This window comes from Alosa sapidissima, chromosome 13 (assembly GCF_018492685.1).
Source record: "Alosa sapidissima isolate fAloSap1 chromosome 13, fAloSap1.pri, whole genome shotgun sequence".
Lineage (NCBI taxonomy): Eukaryota > Metazoa > Chordata > Actinopteri > Clupeiformes > Clupeidae > Alosa > Alosa sapidissima.
The window spans coordinates 26,805,017-26,832,516 of NC_055969.1; the positions used below are offsets into that span (position 1 = coordinate 26,805,017).

General features: G+C 42.6%; 1 protein-coding gene and 3 long non-coding RNA genes across 5 annotated transcripts in view; 2 read left to right on the top strand and 2 right to left on the bottom strand.

The window, feature by feature from the left end:
- Positions 1–8,424: 8,424 nt before the first annotated feature.
- The window catches only part of LOC121679584, a 26,834-nt gene continuing 7,758 nt past the window's right edge, over positions 8,425–27,500 (bottom strand). Inside the window, exons 2-3 of the long non-coding RNA XR_006021352.1 lie at positions 26,269–26,274; positions 8,425–8,591 (exon numbers count right to left, since the gene is read on the bottom strand). This is a non-coding gene — a long non-coding RNA (uncharacterized LOC121679584). The remainder of the gene's footprint in view (positions 8,592–26,268; positions 26,275–27,500) is intronic.
- LOC121679582 lies at positions 12,113–23,436 on the top strand. The gene is made up of 3 exons (XR_006021350.1): positions 12,113–12,232; positions 15,562–15,566; positions 23,425–23,436. It is a non-coding gene; the product is annotated as an uncharacterized LOC121679582 (long non-coding RNA).
- LOC121679581 lies at positions 12,790–14,381 on the bottom strand. Its single transcript, XR_006021349.1, has 3 exons — positions 14,243–14,381; positions 12,935–13,059; positions 12,790–12,884 (listed from the first exon to the last, which is right to left on the bottom strand). It is a non-coding gene; the product is annotated as an uncharacterized LOC121679581 (long non-coding RNA).
- lrrtm4l1 (leucine rich repeat transmembrane neuronal 4 like 1) overlaps positions 25,964–27,500 on the top strand; it is a 59,562-nt gene continuing 58,025 nt past the window's right edge. For both annotated transcript variants that reach the window (XR_006021339.1, XM_042058364.1), the window contains exon 1: positions 25,964–26,318. Coding sequence is in view for 1 of the 2 variants with exons in the window: in XM_042058364.1 (XP_041914298.1) it covers positions 26,315–26,318 (4 nt within the window). In the remaining variant the exon portion in view is untranslated. The remainder of the gene's footprint in view (positions 26,319–27,500) is intronic.

Consider the following 27,500-nt stretch of genomic DNA (forward strand, 5'->3'; position numbering starts at 1 on the left):
AACTACTTTCAAATCTCACCCCACTCCTGAATTCAGGCAGTGTTTTTAACTTTTTACCCTTGATATCTTATATGCTTTGATGCTTTAAGGCTGTCTACAGTAAATTATATTGTATTGAGAAACTTGGCATCAATGTCACAACTTCTTGATCTAGATCATACATTTAGTTTTTGATTAATTTAGAACCAGTTTCAGATCTTTCAAGACTTTTTTTTACTCACAATCAAATGCACATTGAAGATATGAATAAGCTGTATGCACACTGACACAGATACACACTGAGACATACACACAATACACAGAAATACTCACAGCTACCCACATAGACACACACACACACACACACACACACACACACACACACACACACACACACACATACACACACACAGACACACACACACACACCACACACACACACTCACATACAATAAGTCATGATACCTCAGGGAGTATCAGTAATCCTGGAGTTAGGACAAATGGAGTTGATGAAGGTAAATGTAGATTGCAGGTTATTTATTGAGATCCTGACAACAACAGCAGCATTAAACATGCATACATAGCTGCCGAGGTAAGGAGCTTTCAGGACCAAGGACAGCAACTGCCATGTCAAAACAGTGGAGTGGATGAGGAAGACACATCACAACGCCTGCAGGCAATTCTGCATCACCTTTTGGCTGAAGGTCCCCAAAGCACGCAGGCAGGGCAGCACTGGCTAGCTGAGCTGGACTCAGGGCAGGGCGATTCAGGACAGCCCGCCCCAGCACAGGTTCCAGCGCTCCAGGGCTGCAGTCCTTACCTCCAACCTCTCATCACCCGCAGGTGAACATTCCATTCCATTCCTGAGCCGCAACAACAGTCTCGTTTAGAACACTTACATTCACCTGCAGGTGTAGATGTGCGGATGGACATACAGGTAAAGAAGAGACCAGACTCCATCAAGCAGAAAAAAAGCACAAGGTACGTAAGGTGTGTGTGTGTGTGTGTGTGTGTGTGTGTGTGTGTGTGTGTGTGTGTGTGTGTGTGTGCGTATGTGCGTGCATGCATGAGAGCGAGCATGTGTGTGTGTGTGTGTGTGTGTGTGCTTATGTGTACGCATACGTGCATGTGAGCGAGCATGTTTGCTTGTGTGTGTGTGCAGGTGTGTATGTGTGTGTGTGTGTGTGTGTGTGTGTGTGTGTGTGTGTGTGTGTGTGTGTGTGTGTGTGTGTGTGACTGTTCTGTCAGATCAAAGTGCTTGGCCTCCATGATAAAGCTTTCCTGATTTAGACAGTAGCCTTGTTGTGGATGTTTTTATAAACAGCACTGCGCACTGCATCCACCCCTAATCCTCCACCAGAATGCTGAATGTGTGTGTAATCATCAAATCTGTTTGTGTTTGCTATAATTAGGTCTCAGAAGAATATCTATTCCGTCAAGATAGACATCTCCCAGCTCCTCTGACTCCTTTAGGATTTCTCTCCGAGCGTGGTAGGTTAAATGTGGCTTCAACAGAAAGCAAACGTGTCAAATAGGTTTCTGTTCGTCTGTTTGTCTGTCTGTTTATGTGGTGAAGACACCAAATAGGTTTCTGTTCGTCTGTCTGTCTGTCTGTTTGTCTGTTGATGTGATGAAGACACCAAATGATAGGACCTCTTACTGTCTCATGCACGTCTGCGCTGATGTGCTCGCTGCCTGCGGCCTGTTTGAATGGAACTATCAGCTCAGAAAAGTGAGCACGTTAGGCACTAATTACAGTGGGGCAAACTGAGAGTTGCAGAAAATAGTTGTCAAAGAGCTCTAAAAAATAGTCTGAAACGAAACTTAATTCTGCACGGGCCACTGCATACAAAATTAATTAGAAGTACAAAGCTAGGACGAGCTGAAGATGTCCTGCTTATTATGAATTATTAATCATATTCATGGAATTTCTGAAATCTAAGGAGGCAATTTGTAAGAGATGGAATATTGTTATCATTTTTATCTTGTCATGCACTGCTTTTTAGTTCTATTTTTTTAGAGCCATTCTTTATTTTACATGTATTATTCTCTCTCTCTATCTCTCTCTCTCCCTTTGCCTCTGTCTTTCACTCCCTGTTTTTGTCCTTGATGTATGCTGCAACAAACACAAAATACACACACACACACACACACACACACACACACACACACAGACAAACACACACATACACACACACACACACACACAAACACATGCAAGAGTTCAGTGTTGCTGCAACAAAATAAAAGTTTGCATTTGTTTCATTTTTCATTTGCATTTTAGTTGTATACTGCAAACTAACAAAAATATCACCATGACATTATGTTGCCTTTAAAAGTACTGTAACTCCAACTTAAACTCTCTCTCATCTATCTTATCTTTTGCTCTCTCTCTTTCTCTCCTCTCTCACACACACACACATTCACTTACACTCACATATTCACTCAAACTCTCTCACACACACACACAAACATACACACTCATTCTCTCTCTCTCTCTCTCTCTCTCTCTCTCTCTCTCTCTCTCTCTCTCTCTCTCTCTTTCACACACACACACACACACACACTCTCTCTCTTTCACACACACACACACACACACACACACACACACACACACACACACACACACACACACACACACACACACAAAGTGTTGCTAGTTCAGAGTGGCTTTCCATGTTTATTGGGACAGTAGTCTGTGACACAGATGTGGCGTGATAGCAGCCCTTTGGGGTCTGTCCATGAAGCCTACTCTGATTCTGATTGCACTGACCTCCTGGGGGACAGAAGCGCACCTCACTTTTAATCAGGGCCGCCAATCTACAGCCGCCTCCCCATTGGCCCACACACCGCTTCCCTGCGAGCTGCTGGAGCCACGCCACATGTGGGCCAGACCCAGGCCAGATCTGAGCCAAATGCAGCTCCACTGGGGTGTAGGGGGACTGGATGGTGTACAGATAGATGCATGTGACAGCTAGAGGATTTGATTTCTCTTCTTTCTGCCTACTCTCCAAAGCTTTGTCTCCTCACTTTCTCTCTCTCTCTCTCTCTCTCTCTCTCTCTTTCTCTCTATCCTTGCCTCCCACTGGAAAAGCCTCAGTTGCTATTAAAATCGTTACAGCTGTGTGCCGCTCAGATGACAGATAGTTTATGTGTGCTTGATCAATAAGTACAAGACAGGGACATCGAAATGCAATTAACGTCGAATCTGGTTTCCGTGCAGGCTGTAAATATATACACCTTTTGACTGTTTGTGTTAATCTTTGTGTTTTTGTGTGTGTATGTGTGTGTGTTTGTGTGTGTGCACTCCAAATGCTACTCTTTTGTCAATGCTATTTCCGTGCATTTCCATGCAGGCTGTAAATACACCTTTTAACTGTTTATGTCAATCTTTGTGTGTGTGTGTGTGTGTGTGTGTGTGTGTGTACTTCAAATGCTACTCTTTTGTCAATGTTCTTTCCATGCAGGCTGTAAAAATATACACCTTTTGACTGTGTTCCGTTTTTCTCAATCGTTTTGATGCTTGTGTCAACTCTGACACCACGTTCTCAAAACAGTTAACACCCGTGTTTGAACAAAAGCACTCTGGCTCAAAACACTTAAAACATGCAGCAAAAGCAAATATTGCCTTCAAACAACATATCCTGTCGACAAATCACTGTGTGATTTCAAAAAAATGTAAAATATAGTTCTCAAAATTAGCATTTTTGCTATGTCTGTTCCATTTCTTTCTCATTTTTCTGGTATCAGAAAAAAACTGAAAAGATTATATTGATTTGATAGTATTTATTCCTCCCAAGATGTAACTGTTATTGATGTAAGACTTACAATAAGCACCTAAACAAGACAAATTTCATTTAACTACTACTTGAAGGAATCTCTACCACCTGTGAAAAGATGTTTTCCTTTTGTTTAGCACGGGGAAACCAATAGAGTTTGGGGACTTTGAATGACATCTGTGTTAACTGTTTTGCAAAAGGGTGTGAGAACTGTGTGAACCCAATGTAATTGTGTGGACACATTCGCAAGAAATTACGCAAGAAAGTGTTCATGAAGACCAAGTGGATCCCAGTTTCCTTAAGCAGGTCAAAGCAATTGTGTGTGTGTGTGTGTGTGTGTGTGTGTGTGTGTGTGTGGTGGGTGGGGGGGCTGAACTTCAAATGCTACTCTTTTGTCAATGTTGTTTTTAGAACTTTATTTCATCGTAACCAAGGTGAAATATGTAATATGTAATATGTATTGAAGTACAACTAATGGTCAGAGATGGGAACACAGACTTAATTTATGCTCCATACATGAGATCATGTCAGTGGCTTTCAGGAGCTGTCTTTACATTAGACTTCAAGAGAAACCACTATCAGTATATAATACTTGGTCATCATGTTGTTTACAGTAGAGTCACATCAATAGGGTCATTGTCTGATTTGTCTGTGTGTTTGCATGTGTGTGTTTGTGTGTGTGTATGTGTGTGTGTGTTGGGATGGGGGTCACACACACACATACACACACAAACACATACACGCATCCCCCCCCCCCCCCCAAATACCACTATATTCTTTAATATGTAGTCATCATGTTGTTTACATTCATGTCAGTAGGGTCTTTGTCTATATGTCAGGTAATGATGTGCACAAAGTTATGAGCATTTAGAACATGAACATGAAGACTATGCTCCATCCGGCATCTTTTGTCTTGTTATGTGTCTTGTTTGTGGAGCGCTTTGGGTTGCACTCTGTGCATGTTTAAATGCGATTTAAAAATAAAACTGACTTGACTATTTTCCTCATTGAGGCTATCCAGAGAAGGATGTAAAATCAAAGTTTTAAAATAATATGTGAAGAGCTGATCTGCATTTATTCTTCCTGCTTATATATTTGAAAGAACCCTCTAAAAACACACAATCAGCTTTCAGCTTTCACATGGGCAGTAGGACAGCATGGACTCCACATAGCAAAACACAGAATCTCTCATAACAGGGCAGCACTGAATAATATATGTATCTAAGTGTAGAATGAACATCAAAGCCCCTTGAGCATCATTAAGCATGATGAATTGTGCTGCGTGAACTCACAGCCTGTAGGAGAGATCACTATCCACTCCGAGCCTTATGGATCCACTAATCCACTCAATCACACCAGTCTATCACAGGAGCACCCCGTCACGGTACACACACCCGCTCATCAGAACACCAGATGAAGTAGAATAATTGGCTCCCGATGCCTGTCCTGTCAAACAGCATGTTTTACTTAGTGCAGCACCATCGCACACACACACACTACAGTACCCCTCTTTGTGTGTGTGTGTGTGTGTGTGTGTGTGTGTGTGTGTGTGTGAAGCAATTAAGGTACAGTGTGACAGGGACATGGTAGTGCAGCAATAAGTACTCCTGCATAGAATCAAGGACATGTTAGTGCAGCAATAAGTACAACTCGCATAGAATCAGGACATGTTAGTGCAGCAATAAGTACAACTCGCATAGAATGGAGTGAGCGTTCTAGAAGAGTGTTGAAAACCCAACTCTTCAGAGTCTTAAAACTGGTGTTCAGGAGAGAGGAATGCTCCTGCTCTGGTAGGAACTGGTAGCACGTTTCACCAACAGGGATCAACAGACAACAACAGTTTGGATTGCCCTAAGCGTACGGGTAGCAGAGCCAGACGTTGTTCATTTGTGGGAGCGCAACGGTCAGGTCAGTCAACTTTCCGTCATCTGAAAACAGAGAGCAGCAGATAGCAGTGTTGTAGTCAAGTCACTATGCCTCGAGTCCGAGGTTCGAGTCCCCAGTGTTCAAGTCCAAGTCAAGTCCAAGTCATTAAAAAAAAATTCCAAGTCAAGTCCGAGTCGAGTCCACTACTCATCCGAGTCAAGTCACTATTGATCCACGTCGAGTCCGCGTCGAGTCCCTATTGATCAAGTCGAGTCCAAGTCCAGCACTAAAGTAAGCATAGCCTACATGTCGTTCCATTTTTTCCCATTGCAGATGAAATCCTTAAAAGCAAAACGGACAATCTTCTGTCTCCATGCAGGGGTGCCATCACTTGTGTGAAAGTAGTATTGCCAAATTTCTTGCCAAACCCAATGTGTTGTACTCAGGGCTCTCAAGTTTTGAGGACAGGCAAGAGTGACATTCCCCGTCGACAATCCCCCCCCCCCCCCCCTCCGTCCGAGGGTGTAATAATACTACAACTTGTTGCTGTTATTAATATGCCTTCAGATGTCCCAGTGTAAAATAAGGTTGTTTCGTCCACCGCTCACGGCCCTCGAACCCGCCACCTCAACACACACCGGCATGGGAGTCGAGCGCTCTAACCACTGAGCTAAAAGTCCAAGCTTCCAACTCAGCGGTTAGAGCCGTTCTTAAGGTTAGTGGTGTGAGGATTTACACGCACAACTAGCATCACCAGCTAGCATACACCAGCCCCAGGTCGGTTACCAGTTGATCCAATATTAGTTGTGCAGAATAGCCCATCTTATACACACCGAATTGAAATAGAAATTGTACAGATTTGTATTTTTTGTAATTATTCCATATTTAGTGTAGTCATATCAGAACCTGAAGTAACCTACAATCCAAATGCAAGCATGAAACTTCAGAGTATTACCTTTCATTTGAGGCCAAGATTATGCTTATAATAGTCTAAAGTGCTCATGTTGTCATTCTATATTGATCTACTTTTGCACACAGCATGACAAGACCTAATGCTAGGACTCAAGTCATATCAAGTCAAGACCTAGAGAGCGCTGAAATGTGGTCAGTTCAAAGATGCTTGTTATCCGGTAGAAAAAGGAAAGAATAATCTAGCCTTTGTAACTTTGTGTCAGTACATCACACAGTTATTCTCATTGTTTTCCAGTGTCTCAGCTTTCCAAAAGAGAGCAGGCATTTGATTATTGGCTAAAGTATTGTAACGATTTGATAGCGACACACACAGTTGTCCAATCAAAAGGTTTATTAGCTGAGAACGAGAGTAAGGTCTAAGACTAAGACACCATTACATAGGAAACACAAGGGAAGTCAATAAAACAAGCACGATACACGAACAGGGTAGTCACATACAATACACCGGGCAAAACACATGAGGTACAACGTAAAGAAAGACTACACAAGCTAACACATACATGACAAGGAAAACGCAATTACACTAACTAAAACCGACATTACACAAACCAGCATTCACACACATTGCATTCTGGGAGGCTAACACGACGTTACAGTATGTAGGAGCAATGCCCTCCTAAGTCAAAATGGGGCAAAACATTTATAATTGCTCAGATTTGCAAAAGAAAAGATTTGACACATGGCACTGACAATTCAATAATGGGTCTTTTCACCACCTCTGAGCATCCACTAACCTGGACCTTTTAGGGGCTTTCCTCTCAGGGTGAATGAGAGGATGCTTAATTGCTTTTTACCCGCCTTTTTTGAATACAGATGCAATGATTAATGCATCCATGGCCAGGATATAATTATATAATATGACATGATTTTAAAAGTTACCTATAACAATAGGCTATGCAATACACTTTAATTTGTTTAGTGCTAATAAAATGATTAAGCCTATTTGGAGAGAGAGATGTTTAGAATGTGACAATATGTCAGTCATCATGTGAACGAAAGTATGACTGTAGGCTACTTGTTCTGAACAAGTGTTGTCAATGAACAGGCTGTGAAACTGTTGGCTAAGTTACAGACAGTCATGAACAACTGATGCTAATTATCTGGGAAACATTCTCTATAGCAGCAGTCACGTCATTGTTTGTGTCAAACAAGTTGTGGATTTGTTGTAACATTAAAAGATTACTTAATCTGTGCTGAAACCATGAACTGATGCTCGAAGCTCCAAGGTGAACGAAACTTGGAAGAAGTAAGTAGGCTAACAGGTTCACGTTCAATAATTCACCTTCAACAATTCCAGGATACACGTTTTTCATTGGTTGTTGCGTTAAATCTTACCCAGATACAATAGAGCTATTTTCTGATTGGCTATTGTGTAGCCCTCTCGTTATTTTTGATTGGCTGATAAGTGGCAGGCTCAACTCTTGGAGACGCGCTTGATTCCTGCCAGTGCCATAGTGAGAGCGGCGCGGCCAGAGACATTTTGGGCGCTGCAGCAGCATATTAAATATAAATAGTTTTTCTGCGTGAGAAATACAATGTGTGGCGGGAGAGCGTGACAAAAGACTGAAATGAGTGACTGTCACGCTCAATGCGTGACACTTGAGAGCCCTGGTTGTACTTATATCGGAGAGAATACCATACCATAGCCTATAGGCCTACTCATAATAAATGAGCAATCCACATCCCAATCACACAGGCCATTAAGTCACATTATGCTGTTACTGACTGCTGACAATTGTAGGCTACTCTGTAGGCAGCGTTGTAGAAGTTCATACTTCAAGAGCTGGACGTTGGAGTGGGCCTATTTTGTAAGAGGTAGTGTGGATCATAAAAGGGCCTCCCCCAGGCATTTTTTAAACATTCTGGCTGTTAAATAGACTACACAATTTTAGCGCAGTTTTGGAGGGACAGAAACAGGGCAGGGCCCGTCTTGGTAGCTTCTTTCTGACTCCCGTCACGTGAACACTGGCTACCTGCAACTGCATAATGTTATCACTTCACTGACACAATGGAGACATATTTCACGCCAACAATGGAGATGAAAACTAGCTTTCGGTTAACAGAGATGCAGATCATTTGCCTAATTAATTTCTTTGTGCAACAGGCCACATTCTACGTTCATTTCAGCGAGATGAGTGAAATAAATGTTTTTTTTTAAGCTGCCATCGCCATAGGCTACTAGGCTATTTGCTACGATATTCATCTGTTAGAAATAGAACAAGTTGCTATTTCCTTTTTTTTTCGTGCAGTGGATTAGGCTATCAAATCGCTCGTTTGAACAGTAACAGTAATACACTTAATTCGTGGTTTTAAATATAGTTGTTTCTGGCCTACCCACGAGAGGTTCCGTTTGGGTGGCCGTGATTTGTTCAAGTAAGAGTTGTTCCTGGACCAACATTCTAAAGACGGTCCTGGACCAACAACTTTTTAACCAATCACAGCCTTGTGATGTCATCAATGTGAGTCTTCTGCTTCTCCCATTGCCATTTTGAAATTTCCCTCCAGAAACAACCAGTGGATCACCAACTTGTATCTCAATAAAGGTAGGTCCTTGCATATTTGTGTGTAAAATAGTTGTAAAATAAAGTAATTCCGAGTGGAATCTGAATATATGCACCTTAGATTTTATTTTTTTATTTTCGTTTTAGTTGACTTGGTTCCATGTTTGTCTAATGTTAGCTGCCAGGCTAGGGACCATACATTTACTGTAATACATTAGCTTCCTAATAGGTAGGTGCAGCATGCAACTATGTGAAGTGCCAAGCCGGTGTTATGTTAGTTAACTTGCTAAGGAGCACACTTTTGGACTACTAATGTAGCTTGGTAATAGGCTAAAGCAGTAGCTTTTGTGTGTACATGGTCCTGGAGCGACGTTACCATGTTGGTCTTGGACCGTCTTTACAATGTTGGTCCAGGACCCACATTGTCATGTTTGTCCAGGACCGTCATTACAATGTTGGTCCAGGACCGGCTTTACAATGTTGGTCCAGGACCCACATTGTCATGTTTGTCCAGGACCGTCTTTACAATGTTGGTCCAGGACCCACGTTGTCGTGTTTGTCCAAGACTGTCATTACAATGTTGGTCCAGGACCGTCTTTACAATGTTGGTCCAGGACCGACATTGTCATCTTTGTCCAGGACCGTCTTTCCAATGTTGGTCCAGGACCGACTTTATAGCTTGCTAATAGGCAATACAAATCTGTCAGTTGTCGTTAGACTGTTTTTCTTTTTTGCTACATTTCTGAGAAACTTGCCATGTTTAAACCTTTATACAACTAGATGTACCGCAGAACGGTACAAAATATGACCGCCGCCCAGTCCAGCACATTTTTTCCACAAAAAGAAATCACGCTGAAAGGCCTATATGATTCTAACTGTCTCACTAAATTGCATTATCCACACTCAATTCTCACTGGTATCTGCTAGACAACAAGTACCAAAACATGATTAGTTCATAGATTTCACATGTAAAATTCATTTTATACAACCCCACCTCCATCTTGCCTGTTCATAATTCTGAGAAATTCTTGATTGTTTGTGTTATGTTTATGTTATGTGTGTGTGTGTGTGTGTGTGCTTGTGTGTGTGCCTGCGTATGTGCCTGTGCATGCAATGCAACATCCTGTGCATGTCTACTGTGTGAGTATGTGTCATACGTATGATTACTGTGAATGTATGTGTGTGTGTGTGTGTATCTGTTTGTGCACATGTGTGCACATGAAATGGGTTAACATGACCCCTGGAGGCAAACATACGGAAAAAAATGGTCATCCTAGGCCCTACAGTTCACAGAGATATTCACAGAGAACTGTGTCTGCCCTACCCTCCTTTCGGGGGGTCCAGTCCAGCGGGGGGGCTACAGATCAAAACGAAAAATGACGGTTCCATGCTATCCATGTGGGGGTACATGCCCACCAAGTTTTGTGTACCCCGGTCTTTCAGTGTCCCGGGAATCCTTGTTGGTGTACGTCATTAAATGTACACATAAATTATTTTATTGTAAGGCCCCCCATCAACGAAAGTACACAAAACTTCGCATGCATTCGGAGGGTGTCACAATGATCCTACACTTTTAATTTCGTGCAGTTTTGACCTTGTCAGCCAGAGATATTGTGATGAAAACACCACATTTTTTGCTTTTGAATTTTTAACTAGGTGGCGCTATACATGAAATAAGTGGTAATGGGATGGGTTGACATGCCCCCTTAAGACCAACATATATAAAAAAGGTGGACCTCCTAGGCCCTACGGTTCTCGAGATATTCACAGAAAACTGTCTCCGGCCACCTACAGGCCAGTTGGTGTATAGTAACATAAATTAATTTATTGTGTGGCCCCCCATGAACGGAATTCCACAAAACTTGGCGTGCATACAGAGGGTGTCATAATGATCCTACACTTCCAATTTCGTGCAGTTTTGACTATGTTAGGTCACAGATACCTTCAATTACAACACCTCATTTTTACTTTTTTGTGTTTAACTAGGTGGCGTTATACATGAAATGAGTGGTTATGGAATGGGTTGACATGGCCCCTTGAGATCAATATACAAAAAAAAATGGTCCTCCTAAACCCTACGGTTTTCGAGATATTCACAGAAAACTGTGTCTGCCCTACCCTCCTTTCGGGGGGTCCAGTCCAGCGGGGGGGGGGGCTACAGATCAAAACGAAAAACGATGGTTCCATGCTATCCATGTGGGGTTACATGCCCACCAAGTTTCGTGTACCCCGGTCTTTCAGTGTCCCGGGAATCATTGACGGAAATTTGGGCATGCGAAAAAGAAAAAAAGAAAAAGAAAAAAAAAATCTGACTAAACCTATATGATCGCCGCTTCGCTGCGCGGCGATCATAATTATATATGGCTTGGTGACACCTATACAGGTAAATTCAGAGATTCTTAGAAAAGTGTATGGCTCCATTCTCTAACAACTTGTAAAGGGACTTTGTGCACAATCCCAGATACAGGACAAAAACAAGCAAAAGTGTTTAGGAAAAAGTCCACACACTCCTTGGTATTTTCTTTTCTTGATTTATTTTCTCATAGTTTGGCAAGACGTTATGACCTTGATTGTTCTTCCTCAGATTCACTGCAAACACAGGCATTGCACATGGTCTAAATCACCTGGCCTACAGTATAGGGGGGAGCCAGCTCAGTAACTCATTAACCCTTACAGGTATGGCAGGCAAGCTTGTGGCGTGACTAATGCCAAACAAAGTAGAACTTTATACAAGACCAGAACAGATCTCTAGTGTATACAAATGCAGATTTGAAAAAATATACAGTTCAATCATTCATTAGACTTTCTGTTCACAGTCCATATTACAAGTTCATATTACAGAAAAGGTCTGATTACAAAATCTTCATTAAGCCCTCTTGGGGCTAAAGTTCCCTGGTGGTAGATCTAAGAAGCCTCTCTTTTTAAAAGCTGACTGTCTATGTCCCCTCCTCTTTGGTGGTTTTTGACTTGTTTTATCCCTATGAACCTCCAATTTGTTTAAATGAACCACCAGGGGACTCTTATCATGATTGTTTCTGATGTTGCTTCTGTGTTCACATTCTTGTCTTCAGAGCCCTGCGTGTTTTTCCTACATATGCTTTCCCACAGGGACATTTGATCAAATATACCTAATTAGTAGTGCTGCATATGATTTTTCCTTTAACCCATAAACCCATTAACCCATAAGTTCTTTTCCTGTTATAGGGTGATTAAAGGAGTGACATTTGTGTGTGAAATTGTCCTGTGCTCAGTGCCCACATGGATCATTTCCATCTGGAAATATTGCGGTGTTGGTGCAGGTGGGCAGTCTGTTTTCATAGTCTCTGATGTTGTCTGGCCTCTTGTAGAAAATTAAAAATATAATATAAAATATAATATATAGAAAAAATATATATTGACAAATATGACAAAAAATATTAAATTGAAATATAATTCAATATATTTTTCCAAATAAGTACTCTTACCGGCCCACACTCCATCAGTCTCCATAGCTTAACATGGCAAAAGTCAATCCCCTACTAACCTTATCTTTCTTAAACTGCTGTTCCATGTCCCACCCCCTTAAATTATAGTATAAACAGATTAATGAGGAGAAAAATAAACTGAAACAGTGATGTATCACTTGTGTAGCAGACGTTACTGCCATTGCACAAGGCTATTGACCATTCATTTGGGTCCAGACCAGAGCAGAGTGCTATTTCTTATGATGGACCTGGGCCAGCTTCCCTGTGATGGACCTGGACCAACTTTCTTATGATGAGCCTGGACCAACATCCCTGCGATTGACCTGGACCAGCTTCACTGTGATGGACCTGGGTTAACTTCCTTATGATGGACCTGGACCAACTTCCCTGTGATTGACCTGGACCAGCTTCACTGTGATGGGCCTGGACCAGCTTCCTTCTGATGGACCTGAACCAGCTTCACTGTGATGGACCTGGACAAACTTCCCTATGATGGACCTGGAATAAACAAAGCAGAAAAAAGATTTTGCAGCTTATTGTATAAAGGTTTAAACATGGCAAGTTTCTCAGAAATGTAGGAAGAAAAAAAATCAGTCTAACGACAACTGACAGATCTGTATTGCCTAATAGCAAGCAATTTTTTTGTATTTTACCTAGCCTAGCAGCTAACATTAGCACTAATTACCATGGCAACAAGATTGCTAAATGAGCTTCAAAGCTATATCAACTATTGGGTCTCTTCTTGGTAATAGGCTAAAGCAGTCACTTTTGTTTGTTGTACATCTTCCAGGAGTGACCACCATTTTGGTCCAGGACTGTCTTTACAATGTTGGTCCAGGATCAACATGGCGATGTTGGTCCAGGATTAACATTGTAAAAACGGTGCTGGACCAAAATTCTAAAGACGGTCCCTGACCAACATTGTAAAGACGGTCCTGGACCAACATTGTAAAGACAACATTGTAAAGTCGGTCCTGGACCAACATTGTAATGACGGTTCTGGACAAACATGACAATGTCGGTCCTGGACAAACATGACAATGTGGGTCCTGGACCAACATTGTAAAGATGGTCCTGGACAAACATGACAATGTGGGTCCTGGACCAACATTGTAATGACGGTCCTGGACAAACATGACAATGTGGGTCCTGGACCAACATTGTAAAGACGGTCCAAGACCAACATGGCAACGTCGCTCCAGGACCATGTACACACAAAAGCTACTGCTTTAGCCTATTACCAAGCTACATTAGTAGTCCAAAAGTGTGCTCCTTAGCAAGTGAACTAACATAACACCGGGTTGGCACTTCACATAGTTGCATGCTGCACCTACCTATTAGCAAGCTAATTTGGTAGCATAAATTTATGTTCCCTAGCCTAGCCTCTAACATAATAACAGCGGCACCAAGATTGCTAAATGAGCTTCAAAGCTACTTCAACTACTGTATCCCTTCGAAATAAGTTATTTAAAAGATGCATAGCCACTGAATTACCTATTAGGAAGCTAATGTATTACAGTAAATGTAATGTCCCTAGCCTGGCAGCTAACATTAGACAAACATGGAACCAAGTCAACTAAAACGAAAATAAAAAAATAAAATCTAAGGTGCATATATTCAGATTCCACTCGGAATTACTTTATTTTACAACTATTTTACACACAAATATGCAAGGACCTACCTTTATTGAGATACAAGTTGGTGATCCACTGGTTGTTTCTGGAGGGAAATTTCAAAATGGCAATGGGAGAAGCAGAAGACTCACATTGATGACATCACAAGGCTGTGATTGGTTAAAGAGTTGTTGGTCCAGGACCGTCTTTAGAATGTTGGTCCAGGAACAACTCTTACTTGAACAAATCACGGTCACCGTTCAGTTTGTCAGTTTCACTTGCGCAGACACGTAGGCCTACATTGACACGCTACATGGACACTCTACTAGGCAATTTAATGTTATGCTTCTATATTTTATGACACCAAAATTAAGAAGTATGCTATATCTTGATCGGGAAAACTTTTAGTTTCTTTTTCTTTCAATCCGATAAGCCTGCTGCAAATTACTGTAACAGACAGAAGCACGGCAGGGCACGCCCCAAATGAAAATGAATGAATGGAACCTCGCTTCTCGCGTCAGTCAGGAAAAACACTGTTCACCAAGTCACGATGATCAGCTATCCAGCAGCTGTGTGTGATGTTTAGCCTAGGTTAAGTGTAATCTTAAAAAGAACTAATATTGCCTGGCAATACTACATTGACATGGCGGCGGCCATGTCTCCAGGCATTTTGGTGTTAAAGTTAACGTTAGTTTGCTTTGCATGTGAACATGACGTAATGCAACTTGCGATGTATGACACGAAGCAGTAGCCTAACATTCCCTTGCACTAAAATTAGCATTACACATAATTTAGATATTAAAATCATATAGCAAATTATAGCCTAATGACATACTTCAATTATAGCCTTATGATATATTACAAAAAAAAGAGTTCTCGACTAGTCATCGCGAGTGCGAATGCACGAGTCCGAGTCCAAGTTCGAGTCAAGTCACGAGTCTCTAAATTTAGCTAATGACTCAGACTCGAGTTCGAGTCTCGGACTCGAGTACTACAACACAAATAGTAATGAATAAAAGTGGCAGATAGTAATGAATAAAAGCTTGAGGGACAAATAACAATATAAAAAGGTAAAATATAAAATGTAAGAAATATGAAAATATAGGAACACTGGTGGACTGGAAGGTTATGGGTTTGAACCCCGGGGGTTGTCTCCGCAATGGTGCCCTGTCTGGGAAAGGGGCTTAACCTTGAGTTGCTCCACAGCTTTCCTTCCTGTAACTCGCTCTCTATTCATTCTGAATAAGACATCTGCCTCGTGACAAATGAAGATTGATTCCTAAAACCAGATATCTCCATTTTTCAGGATAATCTTTTAAGGGCAGTCTTTCTTTGTTGACATAAATAAAATTGCAATTGGATTGTTTTGATTAAGTACACATATAAGAACAAGTCAACTGCAGTTCCACTGATATGACCTGGAAAACAAAATAAAAAAAATTATGAAAATGCATTACAATGGATATGTCTTTTGGAACCAAACTTAAATAGAGTAGCGTAAAAGCTAGCATTGACAGACAGCACAGACAAAAAGACCAGCATCGATCAGGCACAGGAAGTGCACATAGCCAGCATAGCCAGTCAGAACAGACAGCTCGCTCACTTCCTCTGTTCTTGTCATCCATAAGATGTTCTCAGTGGATTTCACAGACTCTCATCACTCACCCCTCAGCAGACTGTATCAGCGGTGCTGGCTTTCCCTCTTGCACACCAGCGTATCGTCATTCAGGTTATCTGAGGAGAGGTCCTCAGCAGGAAGACAGCCCACTTGACGGGCATCTATCACATTCACAACCCTTTACATTCAGAACTACTGTATAACATTACCGCTCCTCTGTCACAACCCCTTGTTTGATGGTGGTGTGTGCGGTTGTGTTAAAAAACAATGGAATCCAAGGTGTCGAAAGCGGAGTGTGCCACATTCATGTGGGCACCTTAACCCATAATAACCTCTTGGCATCATCAAAACCTTCCACATTCAGCACTACTCCTGCCCTGTCACAATGCAGACTGACACACACACACACCACCATATAACTAATGCCCTGCTAGCTACAGTAATCCCTCCTCAATGAAATGGAAGAGCTAACTGCACTAATCAGACTGCAGAGGGAAGACTCCCGGCTCTGCTCGCGCGTGCCGCTGGGCGCGCTGCAGTGAGTGAGAGCGGACAGGAGGGTGGAGGAGAGTGGTCAGAGGAAGTGTGGGGGACGTGTGATATATGGAAATAACAGATTTGGCACGTGCTAAAGAGCAACGCTGCACTCCGAACACTGAGTTGCATTCGTCGAGTTAGCGTTTGGCCCTTTTACCTCCCCAGGAAGTTCTCGCTTGTCATTGCGATTACTGTGTACATCCCTCTGGCGGCCAGTTTGCTCCTCCACACGGGAGTGAGTCAGCTGCAGACATGGCATCCCCAAGCCCTCCTCCTCAGCTCTGGGTACCTCAATACCACCTCCTTGTTTGCTTCTCTGCCCAAATTCAAACAGTATGTAAATTGCCACACTAGAGACAATAGAACCTTCGATTTACTTCATGCAAACACAAAGGATGCATACAGATCATCACCTCTGCCCCCACAAGACCTTTGCGATTAGAATCTTGTTTTAATCTGCTCCCTGGCTACATACCTTTGGTGAACAAACAACCAAGAGCCATGTGAGGAGATGACCCAGCTCAGAGCTGGTGCTCAGAGAATGCCTTTAGCCACCACAGACTGGGGCCTGTTTGGTAAGCAGTCCACGCAGGGAGGATGTGGACAGGTTGACAACCTGCATCACGGACTACATGAATTTCTGTGTGTATAACACTGTGCCTGTCAGGAGGCTACTATGATTCCCACACACAACACACCCTGGGTGGCCCCTGAGCCTAGGGCACTACTGAAGGAGAAGGAGAGGGGGTTTGAGAGGAGAGTGGACAGGTCTGGAGGAGTCCTAAAACAAGGCCACAGAAAAGCTAGCGGAAGTTGCCCTGAATCTGGAGGCAGGAAGTGTGGGAAACGAAACAAACAAAATGTTTCTTTTCAACCGTCTGGATGCTGCCCCCCCCGCCCCCACCCCAGACACAGCCCCCCAGAGCGCAGACCTGTCAGGGCTACTCCACTAGTACATGTACACTTAGGGCTGAGCTACACCAGGCGCGTAACTGAAGCGTTCCGTTCGCGTTGCGTCTGCTGCAACAATTAGCTTCTATTATAATCAATGGAAGTAGCTACACCAGACGTGACAGTGGGGCGTACGTTCGAAAAAAATAGACCATTCATCTAAAATGGATTTTACACGTCGCGAACGGAACGCTTCAGTTACGCGCCTGGTGTAGCTCATACCTTATGCATTTAGCCGGCGCTTTTTCTCCAAAGCGACTTGTCAATGTCAATTATATTACAAAGACCATTGTCCTCAGAGCAACTCAGGGTTAAGTGTCTTGCTCAAGGGCACAACGGTGGAAGCTGGGAATTGAACCCACAACTTTTGTGGCTACTGCAGTACGTAGGGCCCCACAAGTTAATCAAGGCCCCCCTTCCGTCTTCGCTAACGACAGGTATACAGTTACAGCGACAGTGTCTCATAGCCTACACTAAGGAGACGAAACCGAATGTGAAATGGAAGAAGAAACTTTACCAGAATGTTCCTTTGGGACATGAGAAACAGAAAAAGAAGATTCTTCACCAGAATAAACTGCGGGAACAGCAGTTGGGTAAACGTGTTCGTTCTTCAGTTTGATGTCAACAAATAATCTGAGTAGTAAATAGTAATTCAACTAATCTGTTTAATGTGCATCTGTCCAGCGAATGTTGCTGGCCTAACAGGGCAGTGAATCCCCTAATCTGGCTTGTTTGCCAGCCTTTCCCAGTCAGAGTACTTCGCAAATGTTGTGAACTGCATATTCCGTTTTTTGAATGCCAGGCCACTGGCTACATTAAAAAAATGAAACCCTATGTGTGTGTGTGTGTGTGTGTGTGTGTGTGTGTGTGTGTGTGTGTGTGTGTGTGTGCGTGCGCAGTGCGCTTATGGGTGGACGTAGTGAGTGGAAGTTCCAAACGCAGGGCGACTCTCAGGCTAGGATACTAAGTGTCTGCCTGATGGACAGGGATTTCTGTCCCATATCTAGCCCATGTCTAGCCCATGTCCATATTGCTTGAGTCAGCCTGGGGGGGCTGCCGCTGCACTGCTCACAGGAGAAGCCAATAGATGTTGGGGGGGGCGGGGGGGGCTGCCACTGCACTGCTCACAGTAGAAGCCAATAGATGTGTTAAAAACAACGCAAGTGCATTGTTTTTAAATTGTTGCACATTTTGTTTTAAGAGTGTATTCACACATGAGAAGAACATGTAGCCTAAATAGTTAGTCCAGTTTGATCACATCTAAAAACTAATGTAGCGATTGATGACAAGACAGGTCAGTTCAATAGCTTTAATAGGGAAGAGGAGGACAAAGACACCAACACAGAGAAGAACACACAAGGGTAGTCACTAACACACACACAATACACAATCAGGGTCATCACACACACCAACATGAGGATAACACAGGAGGCACAACCAAGGACTACACACTGACTACAGTTTTTGCTTTGCAGTTTTGCAAAGCTATCGCTTTGACCTGCTTACAGTTTTTCTCAATTGTTTACACACAATTACAGGTACTTGAGACACAATGACCACAACATGTAACTCGTGCATCAACCCCATGAACCAATTCTGCTAAACCACAAGCACATTTTGCTGCTTTACACTCAAGTTGCAGTTCTAAAGCACACTTTTTTCAAAACCCTACACACAATTCTCTGCATTTGGCACAATTTTCATGAAGAAGATCTCTTGTTTTCACAAGGAACACACTGCCATTCAAATTCTAAAGTTAATTGCCTTATGCACACTGAATCACATGGGCAAACACCTGTCACACAGTTTTACAATTAGCAATCAGAGCTTTAGCATAATGCTTGTGATGTGGATGAAGAGCTGTGGCCAGACCGAAACAGAAGAGAGGATCCAGCATAGTTTTTTTTTTATTTTTTTTTTTTACTTAACTGTATACAGTAAATTCTTCTGTTGTATGTAAACCATCTTGTTTTTGTGGGGGAAAATAAAAATATATTTGTTACAGTGTACTTGTGTGCTCCGAGTATAAAAAAAATATTCTCAAATATTTTACAACACACTTACAGTATATATGTACTGTCTGTAGTAAGTGTAACACTAATAAAAAAAAGGCCTAAGTCATTATAATGAATGGAGAAGAAGTGTTTTCCATTCATCATAGTGTTTTACATTGAGCATGTCAGTGTTAAACTGGTTCTTATAAATGTCTATTCATATGATGGTTTGTGTGTGTCATTTGAAAACAAAATACCATTTTGAGAAGAAATGTTTTGAATATAAAGTTCATTGCCCATTGTGTGTGTGTGTGTGTGTGTGTTTTTTTTTATTTGTGTGTAGAGTTCTGAGAGTATGAGGCATGCTTTCAGAAAATGTGTGTAAACAATCCAGAAAACCTGTAAAGAAACTGGGCCACTTGGCCTTCATGAACACCTTCTTTGCACACACACACACACACACACACACACACACACACACACACACATGCACGTACACACACACACACACACACACACAGATTACAGTTTTTCTCGATTGCTTTGACCTGCTTAAGGAAACTGGGATCCACTTGGTCTTCATGAACACCTTCTTTGCACACACACACACACACACACACACACACACACACATGCACGTACACACACACACACAGATTACAGTTTTTCTCGATTGCTTTGACCTGCTTAAGGAAACTGGGATCCACTTGGTCTTCATGAACACCTTCTTTGCACAGCAGAAGTCATCTCTTGCAAATGTGTTCACACATTTTCATTGGGTTCACACAGTATTTACATCCTTTTGCAAAACAGTTAACACAGACATCATTCAAAGCCCCCAAACATCTTTTCACAGGTGGTAGATATTTCTTGCAGAAGTCTGAATCTCTGATACACCTGTGTGAAACTCCTTTGCACAATTCTTGAATCAGCAATTATCAGAATCAGCAGAATTATCCATAAGAGATGCCATGTCTGTTCTGTGTTGCTATTTGCAAGTATTTAGCTTAGGCACATTTAGAGAAAGTACTGTATTGCCTATTTTGTTAAGAAAACAAAAGGTGTTTAATGTAGGTCTATTTCGATGAAAAATGAGAAGTTGTAGTTCAATGAAATTAGTTTTGTCTAGGTGCTAACTGTAAGTCTTACATGTCAGTCACAGTTACATCTTGGGAGGAATGAATGCAATTATTTTTTATTCAGTATATTTAGCCTTTTCGCAATTTTGTTTTGATACCAGAAAAAAATTTGAAAGAAATGGAACAGACAGCAAAAATGCTCATTTTGAAAACCAATTTTCAAATACTGTCAAAATTTCAATACTGTCAAGTAAAGTGTAACCCTATATTGTAACGTCGGCGCATGGATTGTGTGCTTGTGATTCCCACGATGTTTCACGCTGGGGATTCTGGGAGAACTTTGGGGTTGGGGTTTGTGTCTGTATTTACTGTTTATGTACTTGATTTAGTGCAGCGTGATTCATTTTTAGTTCTACCTCGTGTGTGACCCTTTGTGTTGGTGTGGCTGTGTCCAACCCTGTGTGTGTAATGAAGTTAGTGTTCTTGACTTCCCTAGTGTGTGCTGTGTTCGGGGTCTGTGTCCCTGCTCCCGACCCTAAATATGCTGTCTCATCAATCGCTACAATATTTTACATTTTGTTGTCCAGTGTGTAATGATTGATTGAAATCACACAGTGATTTGACGACATGATGTTTTGTTCGAATGTGTTTTTGCTGCGTGTTTGAAGTATTTTGAGATAGTAACAGCCTTTTGCAAGCAAAATGTGTCATTTTGGCCAGTGCTTTTGTTCAGACATGGGTGTTAACTGTTTTGAAAATGTGATGAGTTGACGCATCAAAGAGATCGAGAAAAACTGACTAAGGCCCTGTTTAGACGACAACAAAAACAATGCAACCGGTGATGTTTTTCTGTGTTTGACCCTGTCATTTAGACGCAAACGGAGGTTTTATCCCCCCGCAAACGTAGTTTTTAAAAACTCCGGGCTGATTGTTTTTTTGGGAAAACTCTGTTTGTTCGTTTGCGTCTAAAGAGGTACAAACAGAGACTTACAGTATGTGAAAAGGCGGAGATTTTTAGTCAGTTCAAAAGAGAAAGAGGAAGTGATTTGTTGCTGTTGTTGGTATTTTCGTGATTCTGATTGGCTGGGAACGTGGGATTGAGCTTCTCCTTACACTGCCACCAACAGGTTTGGCATGCTCTTGAAGGCACCCGGGTTAGTGCACAATATTATTTTTGAAAACGGAGAGGGTGAAATGTCCGTTTATGAAAATAGCCAGCCACGTGTAAAGGTAGCCTAATACACAACTTACCTAATACATCTTAAATAAAGCCTCAGACATGACTAATTGAACGTTACCACCACATTAGTGTCCCTACATAGCATTCAGGGTGACGATTAGAAGAAGTCCAATCAGCACAACTTGCTGTCGCTGTTCTGCTGTTGAATAGATCAACCAGAACAGACACTCTAACACTTTAACAGGTACTGTCAGTGCCTGATCCGTACCGCCTGTCTGATTTGTTCTGCGCATGCGCATAATTACGTATTAGCATGCCCAACAATTTGCTTGCCCGATTTGTACCAAAGAATCGGCGTTTAACTATTATCACCCGGAGAGAAGAAATACTCTTTTCTGATTGGCTGGTGGGGTGGCTTTTAATTCTGAATAACGGGGCACCTACAGTATGAAGTTTAATCGCCGTTCCATATCAATGCTTATGAATGGTAACTATAACAACGATAGTAGGACGACGGTTGAGCCTGCAGGCAGGTGTCGCAAACAATGGAATCAACTGTAAACATGCTAACTGTCTATGCTATTGCTGTTATAGGGCCAACGCAAGTTGTACAACAAGCTGAACTAGTGATTTTTTTTTTTTAAACGGAACTGCGTGTTTCCTTTGCTTTACAGTGGCAACCGGGTGATAAGCGGGATAACGGCCATCGAGGTGTGTCCAGTTATACGGAATTATTGGACTCTCCGCTGCGCGTCGGGGAGTTCTTTGCCCCTCGCCCTCGTACATTAAGTCCGTATAACAGGACACCTCAGCGGCCGTTATCCCTTACGTAAAACACTTGGAGGCCAAGTGGAACTAACCTGACCCTAGCCAGATGAATGTCGTTCCGCTTAGCTCCGCCTAGCTTCACTCACATCCATCTGGGACCTCTTCCATTGAGAGTGATTTCTCCAACCAACTTTATGGTTTAGCCAATCAGGACGCAGGGCGGGAGTTTCATAGATGTGACATAGCGTAGAAGCGACTGTGAGTCTGTTATTAGCGTCACGGGTTGGCTTCGATGTGAGTGGTTGAAGTAGCACGTCAATAGATGACGGACAAGTGGCTTATTCAATCATATGCAAGCATTTTTTGATTAGGCCCAGCCTTCTGAAGCAACACTTCAATGGATCGGTTCCAGATGGATGAGTGGAGATAGGCGGAGTGAAATTCATCTGGCTATTGCCAGGTTAAAGTGGAACAGCTGGCAGTTCACAACAAGAGTCTGTGTTACAAACTGCATACTTAAACTGCCTGTTGTTCCACTTGAGAGTGAGAGAGGGGCAGCCGTGGCCTACTGGTTAGGGTTTCGGCTTGTAACCGAAGGGTTGCCTGTTCGATCCCCGACCAGTAGGAAAAATGTGGGCAGGGGAAGTGGTTGAGCACTGCTCTCCCATGCCCACATCCACGGCTGAAGTGCCCTTGAGCATGGCACCTAACCCCTCACTGCTCCCCGAGCGCCGCTGTAGCAGGCAGCTCACTGCTCCAGGTTAGTGTGTTCACCTCACTGTGTGTGTGTTTTACTAATTCATTGGGATAAATGCAGAGACCAAATTTCCCTCACGGGATCAAAAGAGTATACTTTTATACTTTTATACTGTGTGTGTGTGACAGAGTGAGAGACGGAACACTTTTGTTATCCAATTGGCATAACATATTAATGACATCTGGACACTAACCAACAGATACAGAGGAGCAGAACAACTGGCAGCTTATGTTTGCAGATCATTAAACAGCTTTGCACTGAACTTCATACATAAACTGCCTCTTGTTCTGCGTAGGTTTCCTAAACAGGTATGCGTGTGCGCAGGACAAATTGTGCAGGCGGTACAGATCGGGCACTGACGCATAGATATACATAATAAAAGATAGATGTCTCGTCCGCGCTGCTGGCCACCTGGAGGCCATCTTGCCACAGTCAGCTCACTCACACATAACATTGTGTTTCAATGGTGCATACTTTTTAAAGCAACACCAAAGAGTTTTTTGTACCTTAAAATAATGTTTCCAAAATTGTTTCAGTGGTTCATCAACTCGTAACAGGGTGAACAGCACTTTTGCATTCGCTTCGCGACCCTCTATCGGCTATAACCGCACTATGCAAGTTTGCGAGATCGGGTAGCGGATCTGTAGTTCGATGGAATGAGACATAAGAAACTACAAATTTGACTTGCTTCTGATGTCGCAATACTGTACATCATACTTTCATAAAATCATGCAACATACTCTATTTTGTCTGTAGACATCGTTATTTCCAAAGCCAGTGCTGGATAAACAAATGCCATGCGTACGACAGGAAAAGTGCTTTGGTGTTAAATAACCATAACTTGCTCAATTTTCTACCAATTTTCAAACGATTTGGTTTGTTATAAACGTCAGAGGTGTAGTTATGACACTGCATACTTATGAATAATTATAACTTCGACATGTTCAAGCATCCAGATTATAGCTATGTTAATAACGTTTGTAAGAAACCAAACCGTTTGTAAAGCCCTCAAGATTTCAGTGAGATAAGAGTATTTGTGTTTGTGCAGATCACTCACCTTACATCAGGTAGGCTACCACAGAGCCCTTTAGCTTGCCTGTGAAAAGATGGCCGCCAGTGATGCCGTTAGAGACTCCGCCATAAGACATCTAGTTTTTATTGTATATCTATGCTGACAGGTACTTCCCAAACATCACCGGAACCGTTCTCACTAGGACTTCCTTCCTCTGCTTTATTCAAAAGCCTCAAGTTCAAATAGTCCGGCCGAAACTAGGCCATGCCACTCTTGCTGGAAAGGACCTTTGACCCTGACTGGAACAAGCAATTAATTCATAAGCTATTGAGGCAGCATAGAATACATTCATCCTATTACTGTAACTAATTCAAACTCAGAAGAATTTTGACAAAGCGAAAGAATACTGAAGAAGTGTAGCTTTAATGCACACCCGAGCACTGGTTCATTAAACAAGCTAACATACTCTGGCTGCTTTCCAGCCTTTAAACCCCTTCAAGTCATCCTAGACTGGACACTCTGGCTTTCCCACCACCTATGTTAATAGATAGCTGACCAGGTCACATATGGTACTTCACCTTTGCCCTCTCATCCTGTTATTCATACATTCTTTAGGTTTTGACATTATTTAGGTTTTGCTTACATTTCCTGGCACCAAACCTTATCTATGACCTTTATTACCAGGTCTGCTCTTTCACTTAAACCAGTCTTCCTTTGCCACACACTAAACATACTACATAATTCAGTTTCACAAAATAATGAAATTACACAAAATAAAGATACTACATAAAAGATATATAAAGATACTACAGGTATGAGAAATGTATAAGTATAAGTATATATACTATTTTGATCCCATGAGGGAAATTTGGTCTCTGCATTTATCCCAATCCGTGAATTAGTGAAACACACTCAGCTCACAGTGAACACACAGTGAGGTGAACACACACTAATCCCGGCACAGTGAGCTGCCTGCAACAACAGCGGCGCTCGGGGAGCAGTGAGGGGTTAGGTGCCTTGCTCAAGGGCACTTCAGCCGTGCCTACTGGTCGGGGTTCAACCAGCGCTAACCAGTAGGCCACGGCTGCCCCAAATAAAATGTGTGAACACATTCGCAAGAGATGACTTCTGCTGTGCAAAGAAAGTAGCCATGAAGACCAAGTGGATTCCAGTTTACTTAAGCAGGTAAAAGCAATCGAGTAAAACTGTATTAACACACAAGGTCAGTGACCAACACACACACAATACACAATCAGGGTAATCACAGACACCAACATGAGGATAACACAAGAGGCACAACCAAAGGAGGACTGCACACTGACCAATACACGTCATGATAAATCTGCAAATAAGACCTAAAACATGACTAACGTACCACCACAACCTCCCTGCAATCTTGCAAACCCCTGCAAACAATCTCCAAGCATAGCATTCTGGATGACAGTCCGGAATACACCGGCACTACAATAATACTAATACTAATACATATCAGTAAATAATTATAATAATTATTATGATAATAATAATAACACCGTCGTCAATATATATTTATTTATGTACATCATGTATCATCATACTGGAGTATTACTGTTTTTGTGTTTGTTTATATTGTTGTTGTCATACTGTAAATTAAAACAAACGTTGTATTGTAGGCTTCTTTTTTATATGTTTATGAGTGGAACCAATGCCACCAAATAGTGAAGTTTTTTTCTTTTAGTCATGCAGCGCTTTTTCTGATAGTCCCCTTGTGCGCGAGGGCACACGCACACACATACACATACACACGAATGATAGAGAGAGAGAGAGAGAGAGAGAGAGTGAGAGTGAGTTGCGCACACAAGTATGACACATTCGCGTGGGTTCGCTCCATAGATGATAGTCCTGTGTATGGGCGCTTTCAGCTCCAAGCGCTCACTTCGCCTACTCCAAGATTTACAATACTTTATTGCTTTCCATATGGTTATTGATTGCCTTCTTTCACGACATGCATTTTAGGGTCACGCCATACCAAAATGCAATTTATGAATGGATGGAAATGCCAGTTTGTATTATAGGACCCTCTCCACAACATCTAGCGGGTAGCCATGAATTTAGCGTTTCATCATCGCATTTCTCTTCTCCGTCCTATCCTTAGCGCATATTGAGAAGCAGGTGCAGAGGCAGCCTTTGGTCTGTGCTGCGCAGAGACTGCTGGCGACTGGGCGCTGAAGACGGACAAACACAGGAAAAGCCAGCCGTACCGACATGGGTATGTGTTCCTAACGTATTCTATGAAACTTGTGTGTCGGAATAGCAAGAGTGTGCTTTAAACAGATTACCGACTACCAAAAATAGAACGATGTTCCCCAAAACATGAAAATATTTGTTTGCGATCTGAAAGATGTCCTGTTTGTTGCAGGGGAGGCTATTTCAAACGTTTTTAAATTCTTAACCAGCCGCCAAAAAAACGCAGAGAATGAGACTTTCAGGGACCGAAAGAAATAGCAATTCTCGTTTGAACTGTTGAGTCTGTTCAACAAAGAGGCGGCACGGGATATCATGTATGCTTAGTTTATGCATTGCAGGCAAATTGTCTGCGATTCCGGAAATAAACTTGTTCCGTTTTTTTTATCTGCTCCTCCGACCAGTTATTAGTAAAAAAGTAAATGCGGCCACAATACTTTAGCATTCCACTAAGCGTGTAAACATGCTCTTGATTTCGCCTCGTTAGCGCAGGGCAGTCCTAATGAGCCGCCGAGGCAAGCCCGTGTTCCTCTCGCCGGCTCCATAATGGTTCTATTGACTAACTAGTCAGGCAGGACCTCAGCAGGTTAAATCCAATTACTGCTCTGTCTGCCGTTTCAGGTCCATCCGTAAGCTGTGCTTGTCTGCTTTCTGGAAGCGACCCCCCCTTATTTTTGCTTATCCCTCCCCCTCTCCTGGAGAGGTCTAACTACGGGGCTGTCACCGGCAGCGCTCAGGGTCGGATGAGCAGTCACTTAGGTCACGCCAAAATATGTGTCAGAATGTCAGGTTTTCAACGTCTCAGTTGGGCTGATATGAAGAAGCACGGGCCATACAGCAGCTGTCCCCTGATGTGACCCTCGTGTGGCGCTGATGTCTCTGGTATTATCGCCACTGTCTTGGTGTGAGGAGTGTGGGAGTAAGTGTCTCAGACCGCCCGAGAGTTGTCATGTTAGACTCAGTGACCGTGCAGAAGGAGCTGTCAAGCTGTCAGACCTGCGCACACCTGACTGGCTTCGTCACGGCCGCTTCTCTTCACCCCCCCGTTGTGCCGGTGGCCATAGTAAAAGCTACTACTGTCACAGCCAGTCGCTGGCGCTGATGTGATCTGATTTGGCCTATCTGTCACGGCTCCGGTCGCTCCCGCGGTCGCGCGCTGCTAGGGGGAGAGAGCAGCACCCGGAGAATATCCCGTGATACCGGCAGT